This window comes from Anopheles coustani, chromosome 2, assembly GCF_943734705.1.
Source record: "Anopheles coustani chromosome 2, idAnoCousDA_361_x.2, whole genome shotgun sequence".
In the NCBI taxonomy this organism is placed as follows: Eukaryota; Metazoa; Arthropoda; class Insecta; order Diptera; family Culicidae; genus Anopheles; species Anopheles coustani.
Window position 1 is genome coordinate 82326726 of NC_071289.1, and position 14330 is coordinate 82341055.

At 36.9% G+C, this 14330-nt stretch overlaps 1 protein-coding gene across 2 annotated transcripts; it reads left to right on the forward strand.

Moving 5' to 3' along the window:
- The first annotated feature begins 1338 nt into the window (after nt 1-1338).
- LOC131265738 (uncharacterized) lies at nt 1339-3050 on the forward strand. Of its 2 annotated transcripts, none has more exons than XM_058268043.1 (5): nt 1339-1607; nt 1680-1755; nt 1901-2151; nt 2412-2462; nt 2885-3050. In XM_058268043.1, exons 1-5 carry the CDS (start codon nt 1365-1367, stop codon nt 2978-2980), a joined length of 717 nt encoding a protein of 238 aa, XP_058124026.1. In that variant the 5' UTR covers nt 1339-1364; the 3' UTR covers nt 2981-3050. The 2 variants fall into 2 exon arrangements, with proteins under 2 accessions (XP_058124026.1, XP_058124027.1); XM_058268044.1 differs by having other exon boundaries at nt 2412-2443.
- The last annotated feature ends 11280 nt before the right edge of the window (nt 3051-14330 follow it).

The window sequence follows — 14330 nt, forward strand, 5'->3', positions numbered from 1 at the left end:
GATATCGCATATAAAGGGCTGTTTACATGTTTATTGTGTGGGCAGGATTCGTTCGGATCGATGGCTAAAATGCAGCTTCAAGCGGGAGGTACGTGAGATATGGCCAGTAGCGAGTTTTCACTTATGAGGGGACCCTTAGCTGTAAAATGATCGGGACCCTTTTACAATACCGTAAAATATGATGAATTTTCATCTATTTTGTATACTTTTCAACAAACCATTGTTGCCAATTACTTTTGTCCTTTTCTGCGGAATCCTCGATGGTTGGTTTTATAAATTTTGTTCAACAATTCTTATTTAATTACTAGTATTTTGAAAAGTTATGTTATTATTCCTCCCCATTCAAGAACCGCTGAAAGTACTTCTTTAAACACGCACCTCTTTTTTATAAGGTTTTTCACTTGGAATGGTGCGCAGTGTTTTTAATCAAATAAATGAAACTATTTAGATTTTTCAACGCATCAGTCCTATACTTGATATATTTTAAAACCATATTGTTTTGATACAAAAACATGCCTTTTTTCAATTGATTTGCTATACAAAATTTTTCTTTCGTTATACTTCAACTGTGATTATTAACCGGACTATCCTTACATCATTTCCTTATGGTTCTAAGCATTAATTTTTGTAGAATATATTAAAATTACCCTTTATTGTAAGATTGATCTCATTCCAACCTGTCGATGATTAACGAATGTTGACGAATTCTGTAGAATATTTGTCTATTTATAATTCTTGCGAACTCGGTCCTTGGAAGTTTGATTGTAAAAAAAAAAGTTTAGAAACGGGTAGAAAGAAGCAAATACAGAGCATTTTTCTTTCAAGGCGTTAGGAACATAGGTGATTAGAAAACGGGAACCTGAGTTGTGTTTGTACCAGGTCATTTCTGTATCAGAATAGAATTTCAAAACCTTGCCGGAAAAACGGTTGAGAATCTCTGATTTAGGATCGTATGTTACCATCTACCAACACTGATCTTGTTTTCTCCACGCATCAGGCCAACAGTTGTACAAACAAAGTATAAACTTCTTTAAATATTTTCTTCTTTCTGCATATTTCCAATAAACTTTAGACTAAAATAAATATCCCATGGCGTGATGTTTAAATAAATTTTGACCATTCCTAGTGTTACAACTGCCCCACTGTACCGTCAACGAAATTAGCGAACACGCCGTCGAACGGGAGAGCGTGAAACCGAAAACAAAACAAGAAAAAAAAACAAAATACCTTCGATCCGGGGGATCCCCGGACTAAACTGGTTACGAGCATTTTCGCAACATTTGGTCGCTGGACCACGCGCTCCGCGATCATAACGCGATCGCAGTGCTTAAGAAGTGTTCGTGCGGTTCGGATGTTGCTTGAATATGGCGAGCAAAGACGCTGGTCCGCGGGATGAGTCAGAGCTAGAAAGTGCATGGGATTTGCTAGACAACGATAGTGACATCGGCTCGGATGGAGCGGAAGAAGCCGAAGAGGGTGCTGTAATCAGTGACGATGGCGAGGGAGAAAGCCCGGAAAAAGATGGGAATGCTGACGCAATGGTCGCGGAAGAGCACACCGGGAACGATGGTGAAGCTGTGGAAGAGTCGAAGACGTCGAAGGAAAAAGTAATGTATTGTTTTGTTGCGAAAACAGTGCGTATGTAGGTCACATTTCACAAGTTTTGATTGGTGTTTTAGAAGAAGAAAAAAGGCAAAGCCGCCCGGGTGGTAAAGGGATTCAAGAAGTTTGTCGGAGGTGTGTTCCGACCGAGCGGTAGGTTGATGATTCAACACATACAAGTAGCATTGCGGTAGTGATACAAGCGCAGCTAGCCGTCGCTGGTTCGCAGCATATAAACAACGCTGTTTAATCGCGTTTTTTTTCTTCTACTTTTTCATCACATTTGGTGACACACTAGGTTCCAAGTTGAAGTGGGATGTGGACGCCAATGTGAGCCTGAGAGCAACGTATGATTCTAATGGAGCAGACTCCAGCGCAGAACCAGTGCCCAAGAAGGAACCGATTGTTGCCCCCCCGAAAAAACCACCGGCCGATCGATCGCCAAGAAAAAGTCAAAAACCAGTTGCCCGCCCCAAAAAACCCCCGGACGAGGAGGATGGAGAAATAGCCGGGCCTTCAATGTCGGTTGAGGACGCGAGACTAGCCGCTGTAAGTTATCGACTGGTAGTTAAGATGTCCTTGGAGAATATTTCTTATGTCGGTGAATCAGAATGGCATCTTTCTAAAGTGAATCAAACAAACAACAGATCAAAAATACGTTTAAATTGTATTAATATTGGCGATGAACGATTTTTTTCAATGATTACTACCGTTGTATCAGCTATACTGGCAATTCTCCCTTTATGTAGATGCGTAATGTCGATAAATTGTAATATACTACAATTATTTTTACTTTTATTTTGTTTCAGTTGACTGCAGAAAACGAGGAGCTGAGGCAGAGGTACCGCATATTATTGAATGTAAGTGAACAAGTCGAAATTGAAAGAGCTAGCGCATTATCAGTATTGTTTAGTAATTGTAGCCATTAGAGCGTTGGAATATTTTGCATTAACGTGCACGGCAATATTTGTTTTAAAGTAGACCCCTTAGGTTGCGGATGCTAAATGCTTGTGTAAAAATGTTTCCTTGTTAAAAAAAAATGAACATAAGCTTTTTGAGTAAATTTCACAAAAACTGAAATATTCCGTTTTATTGTTTTGCTTCACCCCGTTTTGAATCGTTTACGTAAAAAGCACCTTGATTACATCATTGTGGAATTTTGTTGATCTAATCTTCTAGATAAGGATCATGCGAGACTATTAATTATTTGCGAGAATTATTTCATTCCATTGTCGTTTGAAAAAATATTAATTGCATATGTTTGTTTGTAATTTTTTTTCAGATGCAAGAGAACTACCAGCGAACCCACGAGCCGATTTGCTTCTGTGCTTTCTACTCACACCTGTTAAGCAATTTGATATATGGATTAGGAGACTGAAGCATTACGATCATTTACCAATGTGTTTCAAGCACTGCCATCATAAAATACAAATTAAACTCATCCAGGAAGCAGCATAAACAGAAGCAGAATGTTGGGAATGGTAATTTGAAACACGAGAACGGTTTTGCAAAAGCGCATCGTTACTAGTCTTTTTTTTTGTTTTTTTGTTTTTTTTTTTATATTTTAGATGATAAATAACGGAGACTGACCCGGATGTGAAACGTAGTGACATTATTTTTAAGATTCACTTAAATTATCCCATTATTCACTGAAGGATAATTTTGAAAGCAGGGATATTATTATATATCTATAATATAAGCTTCAAAAAGATGCATTTGTATTTATATGTCATCAGAAGCAATGTGTAAAGTCGACTAACTTACGGGATGGTTACCGACGGTTGAACGTTGGCATAATTTATTATTTGATGAAATCACCGAGTACCTAGTGACAGACTATCATAATTGTTCTAATATAGTATTACAAGTTAACAAATACAAGTTGAATTTTTTTATAAATTGTTTCAATTGCATCAGTACTGTGGAAATGTTTTTGTTACACTATGTAACGTAGCAAGATCGAAATAAAAAAAAAAAACAACAGAAGCACCACCATATCTATGTTTAATGCTCAACCTGGTACAATCCGATCCAAGGAAGGAGGAAGCAAGTGTGATAAAGAAATGAATTTTCAGCCTATTAGATCGATGCGCAGAATCGGGAAGCCTAAATGGTCACGTTGAAAAAACCCAGTTGATATAAAAAGATCAAAACTAAATTGATAATGAATTGCTACGAAAACTAAATGTATTTTAGTATTTTAAAACAAAAGCTCATCAATGGCATCCGTTTTTGCTTGATTTCCTTACAGTGGAACTATTGCAAGATTTGAATGAAAATAGCGACCGAAAGACCGCGTGGGAATGTGATAGCGAGAAGAAAGTTGAAAGATATAAAAAATGGAACGCCAAGGGGATTCCCCCGGGCAATGCTAATTGTGTGGGTTTGCATAAGGCTTGGTGGTTCACAAGTTTAGCGGCGTCTCATCTGGTGGCAGTGGTCAAGAAGTGCTCGAGCTGTTCGGATAATGCAGCTGCAAGATGTCGGACGAAGGCCTTCAGCCGCAGGAAGAATTAACGCTGGAAGGTGCGTGGGTGTTTATAGACGACAATGGAAGTGATGTCTCGGAAGAGGTAGAAGAAGCCCAAGAAATGGTAGAAACAGATGAAGAGGGTAAAAAAAGTAGTGTATCTGGTGGAAGTGCTAATGATGATCCCGCGATCGAAGAGACTGCTGAAGAGAGTTCGGATCAGGAAGTGGATGAGCACAGCGAAGAGGACGATGATTCCGAGGGAGGTCAGGGCGAATCGAATAATGATTCAGAGGAAGAGCAGAATGTTGCAAATGTAGGAACATTCTATTAAATTCCAATAACAACGATATGAGGAAGTGTTAATTATTTTGCCTTGTAAATTTGCATTTTAGGTGAAGAAAAAAGGCAAAGCTGCGCGAGTTGTGAAGGGGCTCAAGAAACTCATGGGAGGTGTGTTCAAGCCAAGCGGTAAGTCACAACGTTTGACTTATGTTTGTATGTTGTATGATCGACTGATTGCATCACACCCAACACACATATGCTTATGTGGGTGTGTTTTGTTTTATTGCTTTCTGCCGTGTTATCACAAATGGTAGGAGCAAAGTTGAAGTTGGATGTGGACCTTAACTTGAATCTGAAGGCATCGTATGGAAAGCATCTAGCAACAAACACTTCAACGAAAACAGTTGCTTCCTCTAGCACGCGGACGAAAACACCGAAGAAAGATCATCATTCTAAACAAAATGTGGAGAAAACAGGAGTGACTAAATCGCAGCCAGCTGCCGGTCCGCAAAAAGCTCGGAAAAAATTGTTAAAAATTAAACGGAAGCCAGATGAAGTTACTCCTTCCAAACCAATGCCAAAGGAGCCGTGTATAACGAAACGATCGTCGTCGATAACTGACGTCCAACGTATTGCAAAAGTAAGTTGAGACATAACCTTACACTTAAGGTAACATAAACATAAACACGAACATCAACTCGAATAATCTATAGCCTTTATAAAATACGACGTTTCAGCTGATCGCAGAAAACGAACGACTGAGGCAAAGGAATCGCATATTAATTCATGTAAGTGAATTGTCTTGATCATTTTATGTTTTGAACTCCACCCGTAATCAAGGCATAAACATTTCTTGATTTGTGTAATGATGATAGAGGTATTGTTATGTTTTGGGTCTGATTTCGGGTAGTTCTTCTGTAAATTATATCGTAGAAAAATATGATCGATTATAACATTACTTACCTTCGAGAATGTTTCCCCACATACACTTCTTTGGTTACCATTTTGGATTTTCAGACAAACGATAATTTAACGCGAATATACCGAACGATAGGCTGCTGGAAATTCTTCTCGCTTCAGCTGAGGAAAATAATGTATAAATTTGGCGAATGAAATTTTCATCATAAACGACTGGTGAGTTGCTGCAGCGGCAATTTTCGGAAATAGAATTTATTTATCTAGTATTTATTATCTTTTTAAGGCACTACAATTGGTGGAGATGTTGTAGTTCTAACGGTATATTAAAATTACGAAAAATGCTGAAGTTTAAGACAGCAATTTGTTATAAAAATTACAACCAATGTGGCAAGTTTTGTTGGTGCTGACAATATTTTATACTTTGACGGATAACATTTTCCAGCAAAAAGTAGAAAAAAATATTAAATATATTTATTAGATAAAGAAATCCATAAAAATCGGTTGAAAAATCTTACAACCCTATATCGTAATCAAACGGTTGACACGACTTTTAACACGATCTACGAAAAGAACCATTTATTAAACTGATATTGGTATACCATGGTATGGGAGCTGTTTCGTAAACCAAAATGTTATATAAAACTTCAAGGTTGTTGGTAACATGGTGTTGTAACTCTTATATTTTGTTGGTAAGGGAGTGTAATCTTTGTTTCAAACTTAATTATGTTTTACAAGAAAAAGTACATTAACAAGTTTTTATGCAAATAAGATGCAACAAATACTTATGCAGCTTATTATCGCGCTGTCGCATAACGACACTTATTTCAGGCTAATAAAAAAGAAGCCAAGAAGCCAAAATTGTTTTTTTTTTCTATAAAATCGTAGATCTTTTTTCATTTTTATTCAACCACCCATAATTCCCCTCGCGTTTGGTTTATCTAGCTTTTATTTGTTCTGTTTGTTACTAAGAGAAGAGAATTATGAAAAAAGAAGAATGTGATGTACAAGAGCGGTAACTTGGAACTATATTGTGCATTGAAGCGTTCGGACATTAGACATTAAGACTTTAAGATGTTGAAAAGAATCTTTCGTACCCTTGGAATGAAAGCGCCGATTTTACAGATAGTGACAAAGAAACATCCTGCAAAGAGGGCCAAAACTTCAATTGAAAATTGATAAAGTAATGGAAATAAAAAAAAATCATGGATTGATCTTACCGGCTTAGTTTCAGGACAAATTTTATGATGCAACCCACAAGAAGTTTGATTAATAGTTATAGTAGTATAGCAATGAGACAGCAAATGTTTCCAGACAGGAGGAAAGAAGAAAAATCCATTCGATCAAATCAGGATGGATGAATGGATTTAAAAATAATAAAGTGCGTGTGCGATAGAGTAAATTGTGCAGTAGGAATGTTATTTTTATAGTACTTTTCTCATTGTATTATATAGTATTATCGGTGTACTTTCAATTTTTAATATAAATAAAATCAAAATGAACAAAACACAATTTTGTTTTAAAAGTGGCATGCTGAACTTTTCAGCTAAAAGAGAAACGTTAATGAATTTCATTTATCACAGAAAATATATTATTAACAAACGAGTGTGGTTGAGTCATACTCATGCATATAAGTGGTTTTGTTTTGTTCAAAACTTCGAACTAGCAATATTTATTTTGCCCAACGACGCTGTTTTTATGCTTCTTCCTGTATACTTGAAACACTATCAGGTGGAAAGGGGAAGTACCAGCAGCAAAGCGAAATGAATCGAGCAGTTGTTTTTGTGTAAAGAATCGTGATACTTCTTGTTTGACAAAACTAGAATTTTTTATGCTATTATTTACAACTGTACCCAAAATCCCCGTGTTTGGCCTTTCGAGCAAATGATAAATTTTGTTTACTACATAGAGAGGAATGAGAAACTAAAAAATAGGCAAAATGCGATAAGCAGATTCTGTAAACATTCTTATAGGCAGTTTCAGTTTTTAGTTTAACAACTTTCTTTGGCAGAGAAGGACCAGCCCCTGCTAGGGCCAAGAAATATTCAGATGGGAAAAAGCAATTCATGTTCTTTGAATGAAGAAACCGAGCTTTCGGTTAGTGCTAAAAAAACAGCTGGTAATGAAGAGGAGGAGGTTACAGAAGATAGTGTACAGAATTCAGATGACATACGAAACGTGGACAACGCTGGCGAGTGTGACGATGGAAACTCTTGCATGGTAAATCACTACAACAGAAAAGAAACGTATTCGATTTAACAGTTCGATTTCATATCATTGTCACACAGAGTAACGAAAACCCTGCTTGTTGCAGAGGGATGGACTGCATTTGTAGAATGCTAAAATTAGTGTGGAATGCAAGCGGTAAGTGTGAGAACTAGTCATAATATGTGAAGTGAGCGAAAGATTTATTGGTATGAAAAATTGAAAAAAAAACCAATTAGGTTCCAAACGAAATCACTTCTTATATCGTAACCTTTTGTATTCAAACACTGCAGGTGCTAAGCTGAAATGGAACTTTAATCTAAACATGAAGCTGAGTGTATCGAATGAATGGAGAAAAAGCAAGAAACGAAGATCAGCTGCTAGAAAAGAGCGAGCTGGCGACGGACCGGGTGGAAAAAAGGACAATGAGAAGTTAGAAATGGTGATGGATGAAAATGAAAGGGTAAAAGTTGCGTAAAAATACAAGTTTCCGATGGCCCCAATAAGCTCGCTTAAATTTCCAGGCCATGAGTGAAAATAAGAGGCTGCGTGATGAGGTAAACGACCTTTCTAAGGTAGGTAAACTGTTATCCTACAAATGTTTTGTTAGGAAAAGTGTATCATCAGACACATGTCCAAGATTTGAGGGAACAAATGAACGGACATGTGTCCATCGGTTTTTCTAATATTTCTAGACAGTTCAGCAACTTGCAGCATGCAAAGCCAACATCAATAAGATGGAAAAAGGTAAGAGTTCGGCGACTGATGAAGTACGGATCTGCTTTGAATTCCTGTTTAAAATTCAACACATGTTTTCCACAGAGCTGGAACAATTAAGAGAGCAAAGCAAACCATCGAGCTCGCAATCACAATCACAATCCTCCCAGCGTGTTGAAGACCTCAATCGCCTCCTATCAGAACTGGGGCAAGCTAGGATGGATGCAACACAGGTTCGAAACCATGGGATTCTTTCGTGATCCATTTTCGTCGTGAACTCGTATGGCTCACCCCGATTTCGATTTAATTTTCAGATGGAAGAGCAGCACAAACGTGATGTTGCAGCATTGTGCAATTTAAAGGAGGGTAAGGATGTCTAGCATACTGTTTGCGTGATTTTTGTTAGGATCCAGATTATTTGAAACCACATGACCTTTTTCTAAATTTCCAAGAACTGGCTGCATCGAAGAAATATCAAGAAAGCTTGGCTGAGGAGATGCTCGCCATGAAAGCATCTCATCAATGTGGAGTGACAAAAATGTTTGAAACCATAAAATCGGTCGAGCATGAGAAACGAAAAGTCAGCGAGGAGCTTCAATTGAAAATTGATAAGGTAATTAAAACACATGTACACGTTGACCCATGAAATTAACCGACGATTCATCTTTTCCGTTTGCCAGCTTCAGACTGAATTGGACGACGCAAACGAACAGAAAGCTGGTATGGAGAAGAGCAACGCTCAGCTGCGGCAAAAGTTCCATGATGTTGTTATCGAGAAAAATTTGTTGGAGCAGTACATTGATAAGAACATAGTGCGCGAACGAGAACAAACGCAAGGAACGGAGAAGTACGTGTACGATAGCGGTCAGTTGGTTGTTAGAAAAGCATTTATAATTTGACATGTTTTCATCTAATACTTTAGCACGTACATACTGGACGGAGGCACAGCAATGTACTCTTGCGCCATATGCAAGGAGCGGTTTACAAAATTCGCTTGTTGGCACACACACTGGATGAGCTGTTACATGCGCAAGCCTACATTGTCCAAAGCGGAGAAAATGTGATCGGAAATCGAATACAACCGTCTAAATTCTGAAATAAATAACATACTTTTGCAGATTGTAAATTGTCCTTTGGAACTAAAAATATAAAATATTATTATATTAACATATTTATCATAAGGATTCCCAAATTGCGAAGGGGGATTGGGATCAACCTCCAATCTTTTACAGTGACAGTAGAATGTAAGAATTTGTCATCATGGCACGAACCCAAAATGGCGGAATATTCAAGAGACGGGGAGCAGTTTGTTTTCCATCCTTTATTGTTGTGTGTGTGCTCATTCCGTGATTTTGTTGTGTGATCTTCATTAGCTGCTAAATACTAGTGTTAATGCTTTTTCACTGGTTTTCTGTTTTACGAACGCAACAATACACAATGATTTGTCTATCTGGCTACGCTTTTTTTGCTGCCCGGCACTCGGTCCGGCAGTTTACACTATACGATGGCCGCCGACAATGTGGCGTATATGTATATATAGATTTATATATATATATATATACTATCATACAAAATTAAACCTTTCGGCCGATCGCACTTGTGACGGTCAATTGCAACCCTTGAAACCCGTCCGTGCATCGCTTTTCCTACCCGCTCTCGTGGGAGGACTCTGATGTTGATCGTTATCGGTATTGGGTGGGGGGGGGAAAGGGAGAGTACAATAGTTTCCGTATATAAAATATAAATAGATTTCATCCGAACATGATATCAGCTGCAATACATTGCCACCGGTATGATTCGTGTGATGTTGTATGTTCTGTATCGTATTGGATTTTCATTTGTTCAGAAAAGCTGTTCAGCCGGCATTCGTACATTTGGCATTTTATCTTTTTGTCATTTCTCCTGTTCGATAATGCATTGTTTCCATGGTTTCCATGATCTACGGTTTGACACGAGTGACAGAAAAACTTTGCTGCTTTTGTCAACGTTCGTACTTCATTTGCAGTTAAGCATGGCATGGATCAACATCGGCTGCCTCTAAACAGTGTCCGCATGGCCTACTTAGCGCTACTCTAGCGGTTGGTGCACTACAACTCTAATCCCTTCCAGCGTGCGTGGCTGCTACTATCTGCCAAAATTATATTTGATGAACGCTTTGACATTCTGTTTTCATTTTATTATGTGTAGTTTCGTGTGTTGTCATGTTTGAGCTGTTGCTTTAGCCATTGTTCGGTGTAAGTTTCTTTTTGGTTTGTTAAAAAAAAACAAGCTCTAGTTGTATGATTGCCTTGCATTCCTAATTTCTTTTTACGACACTAATTTATTTAATTCTCTGTTTTTTCGGTAGCACTTCATTCTTTATTTTCTCGTTTTTTACAACCAGCCCTCGTTTAGGGGGCCTTTTTTGTCACCCTTTCACACCTTTAAATTGTTTGGATTATTTTCTTTGCTGTGTTTAACTGATAACAGTTCGTTTGGAAATAAATAAACAAAAAAACTCTTTTGAAAAGCCTTACAAAAAATGTGAAGGACAGCGTTCATTTCATTGGTTATTTGGGAAAAAATACTGGCCCATTCACTTTTCCAAAGTTGATGGTTAAAATAAAAAAAGGTATAATGGATGGGAGGGTGCTGATGTGAATTAATATAAGACAGGTTTATTTTTTATTACTTGAAATTATCTGGATTCATGAAAATATGTGGCCATTTTTCTGTGTGTTTAAAAACGAAAGTACAAACACCAAAAAGTTTGTTTGTTGCTGATAAATTGTGTTGAAAATTCTTGTCCTTCTTGCATTTTCTCAATATTTGACAAATGTTGGTGCTTGGGTGCGTTTCAATATCAAATAGCAACGTTACAATGTGCCCTTGTGTGGTGATAAGAAAATGTGCCGATATGCCGAAGCAGACAGCCTGGCTCGTTTTTTTTTAGTGATTCTTTGTTGTATGTTGGTATTGTGCGGAATGGATTCGATGGTGTACAGAAGATTTGATTTTTATCTGATCTTATAAGAATGGTGCAAAAAACACTTATATCGGTAAAACATTTGCACGTCTTAATGGGCATTTTGTATAGATTGAACAACATACACAAGACGTTGAAAAGATTTAAATTTGGCACAATCGTTTGTTTGTCAGATGTGTTTTTTATGTTTATACATATTTTTTGCTGTGCTGGGCATTTGGTTTTGTAAAGGTATTGACTTATTGGGTTTGCTGTCCTTCATTCCACCGGCACTGGCTAAGTTACAGGGGCCAACATTCTTCATAAGAGTTCCAGGGGCTCTTGCGGGGAGGAGGTTTCATTTAATTTACACATAATTGTATTTAAATATGTTCTAGGTGCGTGGATAGATAATGTCATGCTGTTGTTTAGCTTGTATCGGTACAGTGGTTATGTAAGGTAATATCTCTATATATCTAACGTTTCTCCAGCAATAGAAAAATGGGCAAAATTGGCACAACTTTCACATTGAAAAATTCCTGTATTCTGGTTTATTTTGGTTTCTGGTTCTGTAGGCTGCCATTGCTCGATCGCCATCTCCATCTTCCCTGCTTAAATGATCAGGGTAATTGGGGCATGTACTGTTTTGCTGACGCTTGACATTGGATGTGAGTGTGTATGAAGGGTTTGAACGATATAAGAGGTTTTGTTTTGCAAAATCATTCACATGTCCCGTTTTATATCGGATTATTGATTAACGTGCTAATATGCAACTTAAACGTACGAAAAACAAAACCACGTTTTCTCTACTCAGCCTACATGCCTCTTTCCTTGTCTAGTATTTATAACTTTTCTTACATATTATTAATGAATAGTGTTGATCACTTCGCTTTATCAAAGTCTCTTCCACTTTAAATTGTCTATGAATATGTGTATATAAAAAACTACCTCGACTAACATTTTATCATTTGTTGCTCCTTTGTTTAAGTGTTTTTTTTTCTCTCTCTCAAACGTGCTACATTCCGTGATGCTACTTTTATTCGCACAATGTTAATTTCTTTAATTTGCCATCGATTGTTTTTTGTTGATGTACATGTATTGTTTGGCGTAGCACGCAGTATTTCCTGTAAATACTGTTATGTTGTTTCTTTCTAACCGTTGGCTAAACGCCGAATGTTGGTTTTATCATGTTGTATTTTTCTTGTCTTCTTTTACGTTTCCCTCCTGTCATCATTTTCCCCTCTGCTGAGCAGCTTCTTCAGGTCTATGTATTTGCATGAATCGCATAGTTTTGTAAATGTGTATATATTCAATTTTAATATTATTAATTTAACTTATCATTTTCACTACTCCTCGCGTAGCTGGCTGTCCATTATAATTTATCTTTACTTCCATCGCATTTGCTCCATTAACCGTGGCCTCGGTGATTCTACTGCCCTCAACTTTCCTCCCGTTACCCAATATTTTTTTCTAGACTTCATACAATAAGTATAAAATATTACTTATGTAAATTAAATGTAAAGCTTCCACAGTCATGAAGGTGTAAATCATGATGCACTCAAACGTACCCCACCCAAATGGGTTAAAATTTGTTCCATTTGTTTTTTTTTTTATTCTTAGCGTCGCAGTGATAAGGTGCACGTTGTTTATTTTGCCGCTTTTGAACATGTTTTTATTGAGATTTGCTATTTGTACATCTTTCTTTTCTATCACTGAACGCGACGCTCAAATCCACAATTATTCCCAATCATGTAATTATTCTAAAAGATTTAACTTTGCGGAATAGTGCTGGGATGTTCTTCGGGTGAAATGTTGCGACTCGGTCGGAACATTTCCGCTCCGGAGGTGAAACGTGGAAAACACGGGGAGAAATATGGCGTGAAAACAATGCGGCACGCGTCTTATCGATCGCTTCAAGCTGGAGTTGTGATGCATTGTATTGCATGGATTAAATCATTTCAACCATATCATTACTCACGGTGGGTCAGTTGTTGCACCGTATAAAGGGTTTGTATCAATGCCTCTGCTTATCTTTTTCTCAGTTTTTTTTTCGGAAAAAAACAATCAAACTTTGTCAACTGGAAAATTGAGGTGTTTTCGTTCTTCGTCAAACAATTGCTTTGTTTCGTGAAACCTTGTAATGCCGCTATCATATGTGTTTCTTGTCGATACTTCGATGAAAACAATCATAACGAGATGAAGTACAAGAGGGTGAAAAAAAATCAAAGCATGTGTGTCTGTACAAAATAGTTTAAAAAAGTAAAACTCGTGGTTAAAACTGAAATTATAACTGCTTATTTATTTCTAGTAGAATAAAACATACGATTACAATTATAATTTGCAAGAAAAACAAATCGTTTCATGAAAACATAAAGCATTTTGCGTGTTGCAAGCATCAGGTGACAAGGCAGATACGCTAACACACACAAGAACGTTAAAAACATTTTTTTTTACTTAACTTTACTAGGCTTATTGCCTTCTATGACACTGACAATAATTGAACCAATTAATTTTCGATACTAATTGAAGTATTATAGTTGAAAAATAATCTATAAAATTACTAACCAATTTATAAATCGATCAATCAACCAACTACTTGTCGATGTTAGTTTAACATTTTTGTTCTCCAATTTCCCTCACTTTAAACTACCGGGAGAGGATAAAATTACTCTTTTCTCTCTTAATGACAGGGTTGATCATATTCCTAACAGTTATTATGTATAGCTCATGGTTGAATTGTTCTTGACTTTGAGTCATACGACTGCATTTATGAGCTACACTATTTCTCATTACAAAAGTATATTATTACTAGCTGGGTCTAATTCTTCGCTACAGTAATTGATGACATGTCCAACCGCTTCTACTTTTGCCATTATACAAATGATCACTTCGATTCTTATATGCAAATACACATGGTGGACTAACCTTTAGAATTTAATGTCATTTGTGTTGCTGTTTTGTTTCGTTTGCGTAGCATAAAGAAAGGGCCATTATAAAACAAACATTGATAAAAAGGATCTAGCTGTTTTGTTTTTACTTTAAGAAAACACCTTCTCACTGGTTCAATAGTGTTAATACAAAAATGAAGAAAGGTTAAATTGAAAAAGATAAAGTATTCATTAAACCATTACTTAATAAAAAAATCTTTATCTCAATTCTTTAAGGACAATGACATGAACATTTTAAACGTAT